Source organism: Neophocaena asiaeorientalis, unplaced genomic scaffold (genome assembly GCF_003031525.2).
Source record: "Neophocaena asiaeorientalis asiaeorientalis breed wild unplaced genomic scaffold, Neophocaena_asiaeorientalis_V1.1 scaffold177, whole genome shotgun sequence".
Classification (NCBI taxonomy): domain Eukaryota; kingdom Metazoa; phylum Chordata; class Mammalia; order Artiodactyla; family Phocoenidae; genus Neophocaena; species Neophocaena asiaeorientalis.
In genome coordinates this window covers 5,142,087-5,161,364 of record NW_020172779.1, presented here as the reverse complement: position 1 = coordinate 5,161,364, position 19,278 = coordinate 5,142,087, and the positions used below count along the sequence as shown (strand labels likewise).

The 19,278-nt window shown below is 40.7% G+C and overlaps 1 protein-coding gene across 2 annotated transcripts in view; it reads right to left on the bottom strand.

The window, feature by feature from the left end:
- The window catches only part of DEPTOR (DEP domain containing MTOR interacting protein), a 141,249-nt gene that overhangs the window by 40,044 nt on the left and 81,927 nt on the right, over positions 1 to 19,278 (bottom strand). Inside the window, exons 5-7 of one of the 2 annotated variants that reach the window (XM_024741241.1) lie at positions 7,069 to 7,254; positions 4,951 to 5,085; positions 943 to 1,013 (exon numbers count right to left, since the gene is read on the bottom strand). In XM_024741241.1, the coding sequence (XP_024597009.1) occupies positions 943 to 1,013; positions 4,951 to 5,085; positions 7,069 to 7,254 (392 nt within the window). The remainder of the gene's footprint in view (positions 1 to 942; positions 1,014 to 4,950; positions 5,086 to 7,068; positions 7,255 to 19,278) is intronic. The other variant, XM_024741242.1, reaches the window with a different exon arrangement.

The window sequence follows — 19,278 nt, the reverse complement described above, 5'->3', positions numbered from 1 at the left end:
CTGTTTTAATTCCTTAATGCTCAGAACGTGAAGTAGTCCTCGACAAATGTTCCTAGCACAAATGAGCGTGGAAAGCTTTTTCCCCACCCTGGGGTATTAAAACAAAAATTATAAGACTACAGGAAAGATGACAAGTATTTTAAAGAAGACATCAATGTAGATGTGAGGAGACAAAGAGACAGAGTCAAGTCGACAGGAAGTGGGTGAGGTGATGTCAAGCAGAGAACGTGGATTCTGTTTGAAGAAGACCAGTGGGGGACTTCCCTAGTGGTCCAGCAGTTTAGACGCCATACTTCCACTGCAGGAGGCATGGGTCCGATCCCCGGTCAGGGAAGTTCCATATGCCTCAGGGTGCGGCCAAAAAAAAAGAAAAGAAAAGAATACCAGTGGGACCGTAGGAGTAGAAGGAAGGCTGAAGGACCTCCAAGAAAGAGCAGGTGGTCAGGAGGTGCTCACAGTTATGCAGTGCGCCCAAATCAGGTGCTTGTATAACTCAAGGCACGATAACATTGTCAAAAACGTCATTCCTTATGGTAGAACAATCTATGCCATAGTTTTCTCTCTCTATCTTAAGACTTCCCTCATGTCTTAAATAATTTTTAGAATTAACTATAATGCAGAAGGGATCATTAGCATTATTTGTTCTACCATCTGCCTTTGAATCTGTCATTATATTAGAATAAGTACATAATGGAAATCTTTTTTTTAAGGACACATCAAAAGGAATTTTAAATGCTGTATTAATAATGAATTATATCAAGTCCTAATGCATTTTAGTGCCTAAAGGTCAAGAAAGTCTACTATTATAATCATGCTCAAAACAAAAGGGAAATTGGGAGAAGCTTTTCAGTTCCGTCCCTAAGCTACATATGGACACACTGCCATGTTGACACGGCCCAGACAAACGAGCAGCATGGGAGAAAAACCAAATGATGAGCCTACCGTGAATGTCTTCCTCGCATACGGAGCCCCGGGAGTCAGGAGTTCCTCAGAAGTGACGGGTCTTTTTAACACTGTAAGACAGACACAGTGTCAAGGTACAGACCCTTCTGAGCCCTCTGTTCTTTCATTCATCAGATGTTTACTGAATGCCTCATGTGTGACATCAGTGACCAAAAGTGGCAAAGATCCCTGCCTCCCAGTTTATATTCTAGCTGCACAGAGGCAGAAAATATTAGCAAACATAAATAACCCTAAACCTAACTTACAGAGCTACAGAAAGCACAGACGGGAGCAGGGGGAGGGGAAGCAAGAGTGCCAGGGGTGGGGTAAGGAGTGGCTTGACATTTTTCTATAAAGGAAAAGACCACATTTTCTAGTTCCTGAATTTCTTTCTCTTAGACCTTGATGTGCATTCAACATGTCAAAATTACGAGAAATCCTTAAAGATGTTAAAAAAAAAAGAGAGAGAGAGAAATCCTGACTCTGGCCATCTGATAACCGTTTCCACCCCATACAAACCCCTCCCCCATCATACCATACACACCCCATTCACCAAAGCCTCACGGATTTCCTTATTAATACCCCAGATTGCGGGTATGCACTGCCTTTTGCCTTGAATCGTAACACTGGGGAACTCTTCTGCATAATTAACGTGCTAGGTACTATGTTAGGCGCTTTAAAGATATTCTATTATTTAATCATCACAAGAACTAATGGGTTCATTTCATCCTTATCCCTATTCTATTCGGGAGGAAACAGAAGCTGAGAAGAGTTAAATAGCTTGCGTCCAAGGCCTCAGAGTCAACGGGAAGCAGAATTAAGATTTAAACTCGGGCTGCCCTGGTGGCGCAGTGGTTGAGAGTCCGCCTGCCAAGGCAAAGAGAAGGTGTCCATGGTTGAGGATTCTGACCTTTTTATTCCCTGTCACTCAACTGCCTCCAGGCCCCTACCCACACAATCCCCTCTGGGGTTTATGAACGTGGATGTAGGAATCACACTGTACTTGTGGTATTTGACAGTATCGACCATTTATTTTTATTACACTTTTTCCCTATTTTTATTGAGATATAATTGACATATAACATTATATAAGTTTCAGGTTACAACATAATGGTGCATATATTATGAAATGATCAACTACTCCAGTTGACATCATCACCTCACATGGCTACAAACTTTTCTTTTTCTTGAAATGAGAGCTTTTAAGATCTACTCTCTTAGCAACTTTCAAATATACAACCCAGTATCATTAACCATAGTCACCTTGCTGTACATTACATTCCCCAGGACTTATCTATAAACTGAAAATTTGTACCTTTTGACCCCTTTCACCCATCTGGTCCACCCAACCACCAATCCCCGCCCACCGACCAACCCCCCTCTGCCAATCACCAATTTGTTCTCTGTATATATGAGTTTTTTGTTAGATTCCACATACAAGTGAGATCATATAACATTTGTCGTTCTTTGCCTGACTTACTTCACTTAGCACAATGCCCTCAAGGTTCATTCATTTTGTTGCAAATGGCAGGATTTCCTTCATTTTTATGGCTGAATAATACTCCGTTGTGTACGTGTGTATATGTATATGTGTGTGTGTGTGTGTGTGTGTGTGTGTGTGTGTGTGATATTTCCTTTATCCATTCATCCATTGATGGGCACTTAGGTTGTTTCCATGTCTTGGCTATTATAAATAATGCTGCAATAAACATGGGGGTACAGAGAGCTTTTCAAATTAGTGTTTTCATTTCCTTTCGATAAATACTCAGAAGTGAAATTGCTGGATCACATGGTAGTTCTACTTTTAATTCTTTTTTAAGGAACCTCCATACTGTTTCCCATAGTGGCTACACCAATTTACATTCCCGTCAACGGTGCAAGAGGGTTCCCTTTTCTCCACACCCTCTCCAGCATTTGTTATATGTGTTCTTTTTGATGACAGCCATTCTGACAGGGATGAGGTAATATCTCATTGTGGTTTTGAATCACACTATATTGTAATATTTGGCAACAATACTGATCACTTAATACACTTTCTCTCATGTTAAAAAATGTAGAAACTTTGAAACCTAGGGAATTATTTCTAGCTTACTCTTTTCATATCCTTGGCAACTTATTTACTCATCACAATGATACTGATTATGTTACTTTCTGTAGCACTTTCTTTATCTGAATTAGGGCATTTATATACAGTGTTAAAAAATATATCCTGATGGATATCTAATGATTAATTTTAAATGCCTTACTGTGAAGCCTGCTTACCTGCTTGAGAGAAAAAAAATCACAGATGAGCTCCCTGCATCTTGGGAACACTCTTAGAGTAAAAGAGAAGCTTGTCAGAATACAGGTAAGACGTAGGACTTATGAACCACAATGAAGACCTGACAGCTTTGGTCCTTTGAGACCCAAAAAAAGGCAACCTGACCTTTCTTTAATGCCTGCATATCAGTAATATTTTCCCTTTGAGTCAAGGGCATAAGGAGAAAGAGGAAACAATGCAAACCTACCTCAGGGAAGATGAATGTGTAATTTAAGCAACTAACACTTTGTTCCTTCTTCTACTCTGGTAAGCAATCAAAAACATGTAAAATGGCTTGAGCACAATTAACCCTTTCCTGAAATTGAACGCTTCTGATTCTCACTTGGAGGTATCAGATTTCTACCAGGGCTGCAAACATGCTACTTCAAACAAAATAGTTCTTCTCATTCTACCTTATCAGCAGTGCTCTATTAATTGAAAAACCTGGTAATATATGGGTGCTGGAAGATTTTCCAGCCAGAGACAGTGTGGAAGCAAGTTTCTTCATTCACTTGCAAGTTACAACTTTATTCTTAGAGCTAACCCTCCAAAAGACAGCAAAAAAAGAAGAAAAAAAGAAAAAAAAGTTAGATGAAGAAAAATACCTAGACAACAGCATTAGATGACTGTTTTCTCTTAAAGCCCTTTAACAACATCTATTTGTCCTTATTCTCATGAGTGCATTTTTTTTTTCCTCAAAGAGATGATGTGCTCACTGAGGGATGGGGTCATGACCTCTCATCTTTGTATCCCCAACATCTGGTAATAAGGAAACCGCATGAACAAAGGAACAAAGTGCCTTCCCTGAAGGTGATACATGGAACTGAGGGTGGACAGGGCACTAAACAAATGGAGTGGAAGGTGTTTTCAAGGCCATGGTTATCACGATGGACCAGGCAAGCTAATCCTGGAAAGGAGGTGGGTGAGCACAGTGAGAAGGTGGTGGTATCGATGGGTTACAGGTTCCTGTGGGGCTTGAAGAACAGATTAGATCTAAGTACAAGTTCATTAACAATCTTTGTGCCTAGGTTTTTTTTCTGGAATGTAAAAGCCATGGAGGTTGATAAGTAGAGTTTGAAACCCCAAGGCACCAAGAGTCCACTGCAGGGGTGGCTAGGTTTGCAGAGATCCAAGCTTCTTCCTTAGGGGTGCGGAGACCCAACAGATCTTTGCATCAGTTGCAGTCTGGGGCAGCGCTATCTCCCCTGCTGTTTGCTGCTCAAACCTTCCTTCAGGACTGAGTGTTTCCTCCCAGGGCTGGGACTGCTAACAGCAGACAGCCGTCAGACAGCCAGTGTTCTCAACTGTCCTTGGAACTCTCTCTCCAAAGACAGCCGCTTTCCCCAGGTCACGCCTTCCTCCCAGGGGCAGCCAACATCCAATGACTGATCAAGGTGAGGGTATAAAAGCCTGGCCACCTCACCCCGAATCGGGACAACTCTCAAAGACCATCCCAACTCCAGAGCTCCACCTGGGGCGAGCCGCAGCCTTCACGGGGACTGTACTGCAGCCCAGTTCTCCCTCGGCCCAAACCCACGTCCTTCCCTTGCATCCAAGGGGTGCTGTCCCCCAAGAGCACAATGTAACAAGATACTCCCACGCTAGTCTCCCTCTGCCTGAGAATCCGCTTCCCGGGGAGCCCCGCCTGCACGCAGGCCCAGGTCCCCCACAGTCACGGTCAGAGACGGGGCCGCTTGTCAGCCACTCACCAGACTTGGGGTTGCAGAGCACGGGGGGGCTGCCGCTGGCGGGGGGGCTGCCGCTGAAGTAGCCGCTGCCGCCGCAGCTGCTCATGCTGCTCCTCCGCATGGCAGACACGATCTTGACCTCCTTGCTGGGGCTGACTGTGGGCCGGGAACACACAGAGTCACCGACGGTGATGGTCTCGGCTCCCCAGAGCACGCACGCCGGCTTTCAGCTGCCAGGTACAGTGAGGCAGGTCACGTGTGCCGGAATAAAGCACTCTGGCCTTGGCGTCGGAAAAGCAAGGGTTTGAGTGGCAGCTCTGCCCCTGACGAAGAGCACAGCCTGGGGCCATTCCCTCCGGTTTTCTAAACGTACAGTTTCCCCAACTGTAAAGTGGGCAGAATGCCATCTCATGGGACTGGTGCAAGGAGTGGATTATGTATTTAGAAGTACTCAGTTACGTAAAATATTATTTTAAGAACTACCGAGTCCACGCTAAGCATCCCTGAGAGGATGTAAATTAAGTGCTGGCGAGACGCTTAATGAGTTAACAGTGATGATAAGTGCCTCCTGGTTGAAGATTAAAGCTTTAATCACCCAGAGCCACAGAAGGAGATTAAAACACAGAGCACAACTTCAGGCTTTGAAGGTGTATGTGAGGCAGTAGCTTCAGTGATATGATCTCGTTTTCTCCACTATGGAGTTGGCTGGCTCTCAACGAGGGAAAGACAGCAAGGCATATGATCCAATGAAAGAAACCATGGAGATTGCTCTGCTCAGTGCCCGGCACATGGGAAGCACAAAATCAAGGCTGGCTTTTATGGTGACCACGGTTACTGTATCCTTATCATCATCATCACTTGTTCACGTCTACGGGGCCCACTGAAAAACAGGCAAACCTCAGTACCAGCGAAGACGTGAACGGTTCCTCTGCAACTGCAGGAGACGGCAGCCTTAGGGACACACAGCTGGTGCGCATCTAAGCACAGGCCTAGGCTCCTGACCCTTGGCTAGAGTTTACTTTCCTGGAGTGGCTATTGGCTCCTTCTCTGCTCCATCCCAGCTGTGTCTGAGGAACCTGGGATGTAGAAGGTTGGGTAGGAGCCAGTATAATATAAGCACTGGGATAAGACAGAACTGGTGCAAGACCCAGCCCTGTCCATCACTTTCTAGCTGTGTGACCTTGGGTAAGCCACTCAACTTCTCTATGCCTCAGTTTCTTCACCTGTAAAATGGAGACAAGAAAAGTCTTTCCTCGAAGAGTAATAGTGAGAATTAAGTGAGAAAATGTAGGCAACTAAGCTTGGATCTGTGCCAAGGGCACAGAAAGTTCTCAATACATCTAGTTGTAAGTGTTCTCACGGTCCGCTCCTATTCATAACCAAGACACATTTTCATTTTGTTCTGGGTTTTGGGTGAAGCCCATAACTTCCAAACCTTAGGCCAATCCGTTTCTCAAGTCAATGTCAAATTTTCAGAGGAGTTGAAGATATCCTGTTAAGCACCTCACACACTTACACAGAATGACACATCAAGTTAACCTTTTCTGGGTGAATGGGTATTTTTATATTTTGTTTAAATGGGGTTATCTTTGCGAACATAAGTCATCATTTCTGTCCAGGTTAATTGTCAACATGGGACAGTCTGACCTAACATATAATGTCCCAGGCTGTGCTTTCTGAGCACCCGTGTCTACCTTTCACAGTTTTAACTTGTTCTGTGTGATGGATTGATAATCAGTTGCCTGTTAGTTGTATATGCCCTAAGAAGACTTTATTCATCCTTAAAATATATAGCTTCTCAATGCTGTGACTTAGAAAACTGGATAACTAACGATATGCAAGGATTGTTTGTAAATGAAAGTAAATAAGATAGGAGTGAGAGCTTGAGTGGCCTTCTATAATTCAAATACATAGTGTTATAAAAACAGACTTCTTAGCATGTATGTTGGCTGCACAGAACGATCTGGTTGTATGTGTGTATGGTTTCTTTTGGGGGGAGTAATAAATAACTAAATAAAATTTTGGTTATAAATAAATACAAATTTGCTGGAGAACAGAATTTCACAAAGGTGAGTTACAACTATGCTATTTCTCAAAAGACAGGTATATATGATCAAACAAACAAGGGAACTGACATACCTGACATAAAACTGGTAGATTTCCGATTGTCATGGCTCTGCTTCCTCAGGCAGAAGGGGCTGTCATGAGTTTCCTGGGAGGAGGGGGATTTTTCATTGAGCAGCTCCATCAGTCTTCGCCTCCGCCGGAAGTTCATTCTGAACTGGTAGAGAAGATTGCTGTCCACAAACGGGTGCTTGTTGGACACTGGGGAGAAGAAACAGTAGATGAGGGCTGCCTGGCCACTAAGCACTGTAGCCAGGAGACTCCAGCCAACAGGAGGAAAAGTCTTGAGAAAGGGTTTAGTTCTACAGATGTCCCAGGAGCTTGCAGTCCACACAGGGTCCCAGATTCTTTCCACATGTCATGCATTTAAAAAATCTGCTAACCAATTCCTCTGGGGGAACTCTGCCTGATCTCACCCCAATCTAAGCTATACTCCTCCTGGTATTGTGCAGGCTCCTACTTTACCTCCATCTGAGCACTTGTCACACACGCTCTCATTGTCCCTCAACTTCTCTGTCTTTCCCACTAACCTCTAGGCTCTTTGGGGCAGTGATCATGGCTTCACTTAGTCATGTGTCCACTGGGCCCAGCACACTGCTTGTCCCAGAGCAGCACGGCCATTCATTTTTAAACTTTTTATCTTGTGATAATTATAGACTCATGGAGAGTTGCAAAATAATATAGAGACCACATAGTATATGATTCCATTCATATGAAATATCCAGAACAAGGAAATGTACAGACACAGAGTAGACTGGGTGGTTGCCAGGGGATGGAGGGGATCTAGGGGGTTGGGGATGTTAACTAAAGTGTGAGATTCCTTTTTGAGGTGATAAAAATGGTCTAAAATTGACTGTGGTGATGCTTGCATATATCTGTGAATATACTAAAAACCAATGAATGGTATGCTTTAATATGAGTGAACGGTATAGTACGTGAACTATATCTCACCAAAGCTGCTGAAAAAATCAACAGCAACAAGAAATAGTAGAGTCCCCGTGTACTCTTCACCCAGATTCCCCCAATGGTTTCATCTTACAGAAATAACTAAAGTACAATATCAGACAAAGACATTGACATTAGTACAATCTATAGACTTTATTCAGATTTCACCAGTTTTTACATGCACTCATTTGTGTGTGTGTGTGTGTGTGTGTGTGTATTTTTAGGCAATTTTATCACATGTACTGATCTCTGTAACCACCATACTCAAAGCACAGGACTGTTCCATCATGACAAAGGGACTCCCTCATGCTAACCCCTGATAGCCTCCCACCCCAAATCCTTAATGTCTGGCAACCATTAGTATGTTCTCCACCTCTGCAATGTCACCATTTAGAGAATTTTATAGAAATGGAATTAAACATTATGTAGCTGTTTAAGATTGATGCTAAATGAATGAATGGCTATCCAGATAAAGGCTGGTTACTTCCCAAGGAAAATCTACACTTTTGAGCACCTAATCACTCCAGGCCATCAACTCAAAATCAATAATAACACTAGCTAACCTTCATACAGCATTTTCTATGAATTCAGCATTATTTTAAATGCTTTATTTGTATTAATTCCTTTACTTTTAACAACAGCCTGGAGTATAGTTACTGTTACTTTCTTCCTTATTTTTTGATGAAGAAACTGAAGCCCAGAGATAGGAGTAAGACCCAAAGAAGACACAGTAAATGGCCGAGGTAGAAATATAACTACAGTATCTGACTCCAGAGTTCAAGTTCCAAATTATTACTCTCAACCGCCTCTCTGAAAAACAATTCCTGCGCTTCTTTAGGTTCTCATAAAGAACTGAAGTAATGTTACATAAAACTGCTAATGTATGGCTACCAGGCTAAATTTACATCCAATTCTACATTACCATTTATATCTCGGGGATCTATTGTGATCTATTCGCAAGTTTATATTTTGAGTTCTAATCGTGGAGTTGTGAAACAAGCAAGACATCAAGCTCCAAAAGCCATGTTCCTAGGTCATTTTGTCTCTGGGAAGTAACCAGGAACCCTGCAAACTGGCCAGCGTCATGCTGAAGTCCCAACCCCCCAAAACTGAAAACAATTGAATAGATTTTACAAAAATATATATATAATGAGCACGTGAGAAGCTCAACCTCATTAGTTAATATGGAAATGCAAATTAAAATCACAATGAGATGCCACTTCACACCCACTAGAATCACTAAAATAAAAAGAATGACAGCATCAAATGTCGGTGAGGATATGGAGCAACCAGAACTCTCATTTTGCAGGCAGGAATATAAATGGTAAAACCAGGTTGGAGAATAGTCTGACAGATCTTATAAAGTTATACACATATCTACCCTATGTCCCCACAATTCTTAGGGATCCACCCAAAACAAATGAAAACATATATCGCCCAAAATGTTCATTGCAGCCTTATTCATAATAGCCAAAAACTGGGGACAACCTGTCCATCAACAGGAGAATGGATAAGTAAATTGTAGATACAATGAAACACTACTTGACAATAAAAAGGAATGAGCTGCTGACACATAAAACAACGTGGATTAATATCAAAAGCATTAAGTTGAGTGAGAAAAGCCAGACACAAAAAACATACACTGAGTGACTTAATTTACATGAGGTTCAAGAATAGAGGAAATTCACATATAATGATAGAAATCAGAAAGGGGAAGGGGAGAGGATTGACTGGAAAGGAGGAGGAGGAAACTTTCTGGGGTGATGAAAATGTTCTATATCTTGTTTTTACATGAATATATACATTGTCAAAATGCACCAGACTAAACATTTAAGATATGTATATTTCATTGTAGGTTAAGTATATGTATGTTAATAAAAAGGAAACAAACAACAACAACAAATCTTATAAATGGACTGGGAGACTAGGAACAACAGAGTCTTCACAGGGACTTCCCTGGTGGTCCAGTGGTAAAGAATCCGCCTTCCAATGCAGGGGGCACGGGTTCGATCCCTGGTCAGGGAACTAAGATCCCACATACCGCAGGCAACTAAGTCCGTGCGCCACAGATACAGAGCCCACGTGCCCTGGAGCCCGCGGGCCACAACTAGAAAGAAGGCCATGCACCTCAACGAAGACCCCGCATGCCGCAACTAAGACCCGACATAGACAAAAATAATAAATTAATTAAAAACAAAAACAAAAACAAAAAATAGAGCTTAACACTGTAAACCCACATTGCCAATATAAGATGCTACATAATGTTAATGCCCAAATAATCGTTTGGCTATTAACCACTGGGCATACGGTCAGTCTCAGAAAGGAGTGGTCCTATTATAGTATAATTCACCCACGTAATGTGCATAGCTCTATATATATTCTAGTCTATAATATATTCCCAGAGTTGTGCATCCCATCCTCACAATCAATTTTAAAACACGTCCATCACCCCCAAAAGAAACCCAACACTCCTTAGCTATCACTTCCGATCTGCCCATAACCCCTAGGCAACCCCTAGGCAAGCACTAATCAACTTTCTGTCTCTGTAGATTTGTCTATGTTGGGCATTTCATATAAATAGAGTCATATAAGATATGGTCCATTGTGACTTGCTTCTTTCATTTGGCATAATGTTTACAAGGTTTATCCATGTAATGCCATGTATCGGTACTTCACGACTTTTTACTGCCAAATAATATTCCATTGTATGGACATACTATATTTTGTTTATCCATGCATCAGTTGATGGACACTTGAGTTGTTTTCACTTCCTGGTTATAATGAATAATGTTATTAACATTCATATACAAATTTTTGTGTGGACGTATGTATTCATTTCTCTTAGGTTTACAACTAGGAGTAGAATGGCAGGATCACATGGTAACCCTATATTGTATGCCAGATTCTTCTCCAGAGAAGGTTGCCCCATTTTACATTCCCACCAACAGAGTAGGGGGTCCTAATTGTTCCACACCCTTAGCAACCCTTGTTATTCTCTATCTTTTTTGTTACACTTGTCCTACTGGCTGTGTAGTGGTATCTTATTGTGATTTTGACTTGCATTTCCATGATGGCTTATAACGTTGAACATATTTTTATGCGCTTATCGTCTATGTGCCTATCTTCTTTGGAGAACTGTCTATCCAAATCCTTTGTCTATTTTTTAATTGGATTGTCTTTAAAAAAAAGAGATTTATTTTTTAAAGCAGTTTTAGGTTCACAGCAAAACTGAGCAGAAAGTGCGGAGTTCTCATATACTCTCTGCCCCCCAACACACAACTTTGCTCTACCATCAATTATCGAGAAAGGAACAGATGTTACAATTGATGAATGTACACTAATACATCATTATTATCCAGGGTTCACCTTGATGTTGAACATTCCACAGATTTTGTCAGATGTATCTACCATTATATTGGGTTGGCCAAAAAAGTTCATTCAGGTTTTTTCTGTAAGATGTTACGGTATATAGTATCATACAGACTATTTTTTGCTGTTCAAACAGGCTCTACTAGCTATGCTAGTAGCTTACTTGCTATATGTCACCGTACTAACTTTACAAATATTATACAATACCGTCCTCACAATCACTCTGTACGTGATTTACAGTGCAAGAATTGAGACTGAAGTTACTTCAGTAACTTCCCCAAGGCCACACAACTTTGGCTTCTGATCCAAAAGCAACATGGTTACTTAGAAACACAGGCCACAAGAGATTGGAAAAGACTCTAACGTTATAGTAAAATGTCACCTTATGCAACACTCAACTTCCATGTTCATCACAGAGTACATTTTAATTTTCTTTCTGTCACCCATACACCTAGCGATCGGCAGTCTTTTCATGACACCACACTGTAGTGTAATATGGGTTTATTTGCTTGGGGGAGCACATCTCTTTCCCCAACTAAGTCACTCTGCTTGAGAGCCTGGGCTGTGTCTTAATCATTGTGGCAACCTCAAACCCTAGACTACTACACGTTTGGGTCAGAGTAGGTGCTCTGTAAATGGCTAGAAGTGAATTGTCCATGGTGGGTAGACAAAGGGATACGAAGCACATCCAGAATACAGCTAACTCTGAACTACCTAGTGGCTAGTTATGTAGTAACCAGTCAACCTGTGGGCTCATGGTATGTCATGAAGAGTGTGTTGGGCCATGGGGAAATTGCAACATTAAGGACAATGGATTTAGTTTTTCCTAAAAATAAGTATATTCCATTTAAAGGCTTTCATTTATTCTAAAATTATATCATCACAACTTTTTTGTTGTTCATTCACCCGCCCATTTATTCAACTAACATTTATTGAGTCAGGATGACTATATGCCAGGTATTTTTCTTGCCCAGTGTTTTATGAAATTATGGTAAAAACAGAAGTTCTTTTTTTTAAGTATTCATTCTTGGCAAAAAATTTTTTTTGGACTGTGAAATTCAAAAATTCTATAAACCACTGGGAAAATAATCTAATACAATGTATTAAGAATCATGTTAACCCTTTTATCAATAATGTTTACTGGTTCAACAGCCTCCTTGGGTATTTCACAAACAGAATCACATCGCTTCTAGGTCAACACCAGCAAATGCAATCTAGGGTTGCGACTGTATTTATCATCCACATTTGCTAATCAATAACTCTTCTGGTTACACGAATATCAGAGTCTCAGAAATGTGTGTCCCTATCAAGAGAGTACACCCTGCTAAAATTTAACTTAATGATTCATATAGGTGTTTCACAATCTTTAAATGGTGATAAACTATTCACTTCAGCTAAATGAATGATGTCGGCCACAAAGACAAACACATCTAATTCAGTGATAATTCTGCATGTTCTCAGTAAACAATACATTCTTGCATTCAGGAGATACTAAATGCATCTTGAACCAAAAGATAAGCCAATTACACTTTGATATGATATCTACAAATAGTAGCTCTTTCAATAGTCAAGTTTTTACATAAATTTAGCACATTACTACATTCAATAATACTATAATACGGGACTTCCCTGGTGGTGCGGTGGTTAAGAATCCACCTGCCAATGGAGGGGACATGGGTTCGATCCCTGGTCCAGGAAGATCCCACATGCCACAGAGGAACTAAGCCCGTGCACCACAACTACTGAGCCTGAGCTCTAGAGCCTGTGAGTCACAACTACTGAAGGCGGTGCCCCCTAGAGCCCATGCTCTGCAACAAGAGAAGCCACTGCAATGAGAAGCCCGTGCAGCAACGAAGACCCAATGCAGCCAAAATAAATAAATAAATGAAATATAAATAAAATTTTTAAAATGCTATAATATAATTTTATAGATAAGTTATTTATTTCTGGCAACCTGTTCTGAGTTTAGGATGATTTTTTAAATCCTCAAGGTGACTTTGGCAACAGTATCTTAAATTATAACCTGAAAATACATGGTACTGTATATAGCCTTATTAACACCTATTGTTTTGTCTTTGTACAGTGAATTACACAAAACATTGGCTTTGGTATAAATAAATCCAGAAAAGCATTTGACTCTAAACGAATTCCATAACAGATAAAAGTACTTTAAAAATATTTTTAATTGAAGTGGAAATTTGACTACTAAGTTAACCTCCTCAGGCTTTGACTACTGAGTCAGAGATTAATTCACCCCCATTCCCCACCTCCCCAGTATGGTACCACCTCTATCTTAAAGGGTAAACATACTATCTAAGATAAGATACAAGGACTAAGTTTAAATAGGCTTTACTCATCACATTCTCTTTGCAGTAGTGTACATGACCTTAAACATGACCAAATCAGGGAAAACCAGGACTGGATGAGATAGTAGACTATCCATGTAAAGCATAATGTCAAGCAGATTGTAAGAAAGGCAATAAATTGCACTTTTGGGGCTTCCCTGGTGGCGCAGTGGTTAAGAATCCACCTGCCAGTGCAGGGGACACAGGTTCGAGCCCTGGCCTGGGAAGATCCCACATGCTGCAGAGCAACTAAGCCCCTGCACCACAACTACTGAGCCTGCGCTCTAGAGCTCACAAGCCACAACTACTGAGCCCGCGTGCCACAACTACTGAAGCCTGCGCTCTGGAGCCCGTGAGCCACAACTACTGATCCCGTGTGCCACAACTACTGAAGTCTGCAGGCCTAGAGCCCGTGCTCTGCAACAAGAGAAGCCACGACAATGAGAAACCCGTGCACCGCGACGAAGGGTAGCCCCTGCTCAGCGCAGCTAGAGAAAGCCTGCACGCAGCAATGAAGACCCAACGCAGCCAAAAATAAATAAATAAATAAATAAATAAATAAATAAATATACATGAAAAATAAATAAATAAGAACATTCAATTAAAAAATTGCACTTTTGTTATTTTACAACGACTACTGTTGTCTTTACTGTGATCATCATTTGCTGGTGATATACTGCCATGTGACTTATGGGAATTCAATTTTGTGAGACACTACATTTAACGCCCCACTTCAATTTTCAAGGACTTATTTGGGTGTTAGGGCCTCGGGAGCAGCCACATGAAGGTCTCCATGTGTTCATCCTCCAGCTGTGTGTCTGGCACAGATGGAGTCAAATTCTTCTCTCACAAGAGAGAAGTGACAATTGCATGTGTTACTTGCATTGTTTTCAATGAATTATTTGACTTTTAAAAGGATTCTTTATTTTTTACCCTCTCATTAAAAGTTTAATAACATGAACAGAGTTTCATACATTTGCTTCGTTTGTGAGTGTAGCCCTAGGTATAACAAAGATAATCGTAGCTACAAAAGCTAAGAGTGCAGGTAGACAGCTATATTACAGCATCAATCAATCACACGTGACATCATTCATTTATTCAACCGAGTACCTAGTAAGTGACACGCAGGACCCCAGCCATCTATCCTAACATGCTGATTGGAATATGACACCTTCGTCTGCTCATCCTTTCAAGCTCATCAATACCAAAGTCTTCTAAAAGAGACATTGTTTCACATAAGAAGAAAGCAGTTAAGTTGGGATTTTTCTGAAAAATCTCTTAATGCTAAATAACTTTTAGAAAACAGTATCATGCAATGAAAAGCAAAGGTTCTAGAGTCAGAAAAGCTCGGTTTTGCTCCCAGTTCTGCCACCTTTATGAACTGAGTGATTAGGGCAACTTACTAAATTTAAGCCTCAAATTTTTTGCATAGTTTTGCTGTGAAGAAGAAATGGGATAATTTACATAAGAGATTTGAAATGGTATCTGACATATAGTGTTTTAAGTGTTCTTCTCAGATTCCTAAAGATTGACTTTAGCTTTTGGTCACTTAAGTTCTTGCACAGAACCCATTTCTTCTGTCTTTTCTGCCCTTCTTTTAAGAACACTTTGCCCAGCTCCCACGAGCAGTTCTGTCATCTCTCACTTGAGAAAAATATGAAATCTTAACCAGATGTCCAGTTCAAGCTTGGCAAGTATCCCACTGGAAAATAATTAAATCTCAGAAGTCAAAGAAAAGCGAGAAATAAAGGAGTGAGTTAAGACACAGGAAGTTTTAAGAATTAGTTTAAGGAAGCCAAAGATTTCTTTTGTTTTGCCATAAATTACATATGTAGAGTCTCAAGAAATAAAAATGGCTAAAGGGCATATAGTTTATATTCCAGAGAGAGAGATGCATTGATTCTTTCTACACTTTAACATGACACTCTCCAAATGAAATGCAAAAATCATTTGCTACATAAGCAAGTTGCTCTTTGTTAAACACAGAAGAAATACCCTAAGAGCTAAGGGGGAAAAAATTAAACAGAAGGAAAGAAAAATCAAGGAGGAGAACAGTGACTGGTGTCTCTAAATCTTGAGTCATTCCAATTCTTCATTTCTTAGATCCCAATGCTATACAGGACCTATATATTAGAGTAAATGTTGTGACATATATAATTTAACAAATTTCATTCTTTGCTCCTTGAGAATATATATATATATATTTTAAAATGGGCACATCACCACTGTTTGCAGCTATACAAATTTGGAACCAAAATTGATGTCTAGCAATAGAGGAATAGTTGACTGAATTGCTCCTGGAGAAGATTAATCTCTAAGCAGGAGGAAGTAAGGAGAGACAATGTTCAGCTCAGTATCTACTGTTCTAGTTGTGCTTTTATCACAGCTGTAATTGAAAACTGACAACTTCTTACTCATCCAATTTATAATTTCTGGGACTTTCCAAGCATTCTCTTTTTATTGGTGGAATTCTCTAGGGGCTTGGCTTGGCTTAGTATTAAGTGAGACATAAAACAAGAGGAAAAGCAGAAACAGCCAGAAAGCTGAAGCAATGTAAATACAAGACAATCTTATTGCTTAGGGAAATGGGGGCTTTAGAAGCACTAAACTCCCAATGTTCATATTTGGTAAAAGAAAACAGATCCCTATTCACTGTATGCCTTCACTTTTTCAAAAAAATTAATTTATGTATTTAGTTTTGGCTGCATTGGGTCTTCGTTGCTGCACACGGGCTTTCTCTAGTTGTGGCGAGCGGGGGTTACTCTTCGTTGCGGTGCACGGGCTTCTCATTGCGGTGGCTTCTCTTGTTGCGGAGCATGGGCTCTAGGCGCTTCAGTAGTTGAGACACGCGGGCTAAGTAGTTGTGGCTCACGGGCTCTAGAGTGCAGGCTCAGTAGTTGTGGCGCACGGGCTTAGTTGCTCCACGGCATGTGGGATCTTCCCGGACCAGGGCTCAAACCCGTGTCCCCTGCATTGGCGGGCAGATTCCTAACTACTGCGCCACCAGGGAAGTCTGCCTTCACTTTTCAGAAAGCATGAGGGGAACGTCATGGAGTCTACCAAAATCATAAAGTGACACAGTTCAGATATATTCTTTTGGTGGATAATGTGGCTACATTTTTTATCTTATAAATTATTAGGATGAGTTAGCAAAGAAAGGAATTTTTAAAAGCTGATTATCTGGAAGAAGGAGAATTGGCTTCTATTCCATTCACACATATGTTCTAAGGATGAATATAAAAACTCATCATCTTAAGCCCTGTAAGTTCCGCTGAATATAAGACATTTTAGGCTACTTATCTAGCTGGAGAGAGGAAGATCACATACCTTCATCCATCCTTGAAATGTTTGCTGGCAGATGACATAACACAACAGACATCATGAAATAAGTAACTGAATCCAGCAGTGTGATAAGAAAGTAAGAAGGTGGTGGTGAGGAAGGGGGAGGGGGAAAGAATGTGTGTACATCAACTGTCCCCTGAATAGCACTTCATCAGAACTTTTAAAAAGTTTTAGAATTTAGAACAGTCAAAAGAGGGCTTAGACAGGGGAATAAGGATAATGACTATTATAATGGGGAAGAAAAAAGACCAGCAAAGGATGAGGCTGGGGGGGCTGTGACTAGTCCTGCAAGCTGGTGTCAACGCTAAAACGTCTTCAAGGTCACCTTCCAGGCAGAAGGCCCTCCCTGGCTGTGATTAACATCGTTATCATCAGAACATCGCACAGCAGCAAAGGTGGGCATGGCTCACCACTTCACCCAGTGTGCGACGGTGGGTGAAGGATCTTTCTGGGCCATCAAGGATGTCACTCTATCCTACCACTGGCTCCATTTCCTCTTGCTTTCTTTTTTATATCCCACTGATCCTTATAGCTCCTCCTGAAAGGACATTAGCACCCACAGACATTGCTTAAGAGGACTGACAAACTTTAAGGATTAAGAGGTGGCAGATCTAGTCCTCAGACATTTGCGTTAATAAAAGGCAAATAAACTCTGCCTATGAAACTGCTGCACCTTCCCTGCCAGCAAAAGCTTTCAGTTGTTTCACATGTCCAGGTACGGATTTGCACTCTTTTCCTCCCTGCTCCTGCTAGATCACAGTCCTACAGAGTCCAAGCATTTTATGTCACTTAGTACAATGCACATTTAAAAAGTTGTCAGAACTAAAATACATAAATATTATGCTTTTTAAATCATGTGTCTGTTGGAAAATATGAATTGAGCATTAATTACAACAGAAGATGAAAGCTATTCTTTCAAGAAAATCTAAACTGTACTTAAAGCCATAACTACCCATCTCAAACCATCCTAAAGGGATGCAGGAGTTGAAAGAGCTCTGTTTTCCAAAGCAGCGTAAGCCCTTGATTCGAGGTTAGGCAATTATGCCACACAAGGACAGTTAGGTGCCTGGGATACAAAACTCTTCAAAAGGCGATACCAACAGTCAGTCAGAGAACTAAAATAATTACTTCCTGAGTACTGACAATATTAAGAAGAGGATATGAAAGCAGAAAATTGATTTTAGGGCATAAAGTTCTATGAATTGATATTACTGAAACAAAACACTTCATAGACACAAAGTTAGAACCCAATTACACTTATTTAATTGGCTGAAGGGAGGAAAGGAGATGGAAAAGAGGAAAAAGGATCCAAGTAACTTCAGTAAGATTGCAGAAAAGATGAAAATCAAAACATGACATTGTAATTGTACGGGTTTCTGCTGCTTCTGTGTCTTACTGCGAGAAAAGTAAAGGTAATAAACAGATGCAAGGTCAAATTATATTTTATTCTTCTCTATGCATCTTTAAATAACAGCTGGGTGCATTCCAAAGCCTAGAACCTCATGTTGTTAGTGATAAAATTCAGAACAAAGAGCATGTTTTTCAAAAATGAGGTTGTTTTTCAGAGACTAATTCATATTGTAAGTGCAGAGAGGTCTGAAAACAAATTTACTTTGTCTGGCAAATGAAATCCTTCATATGCGTAATTCAATGAAAGAAATCTGTAACTCTGTTCTAGGGCCTTTGGAATTGTTGGCATAAATCCAAGGGCCTTCAGTGTTGATTTATTTTTAAAAGTATATATTCAGCATAGACTATGTATAAGATATTAAGACCAGCAATGGATGAGGCCATTAAACGTATATTAATCTCTACCCACCAAGGCATCTGATGATGAGGATATATTGATGATAACAATAATAAGAGTAGCAATCAGCTAACATTTACTAAGTGGTACACATGGCATGATTATATCATTCAGTTCTCAAAGCAGCAGAGAGAGCTATTATAATTATTTGTATTTTACAGATGAGATTACACAAGGTCAACTTGCCCAAGGTCCCATAGTCATTAACTGGAAGATCCAAGACAGAAGCATTGACAGATTAACTCTGAAACCCCATCCCTTAATCTCCTCCCTAGACTGTCTCCCATCCCATAATAATGCCAAATGAGGAGGCAATGAGCTTACAAACACCAGAAAGCAGTCTGCTTTTTCCTCATTTATTCCTGTCGCCAGGTAACAGAAGACAACTTGGCTGGGCATGTTTTCTACAGAATTCTT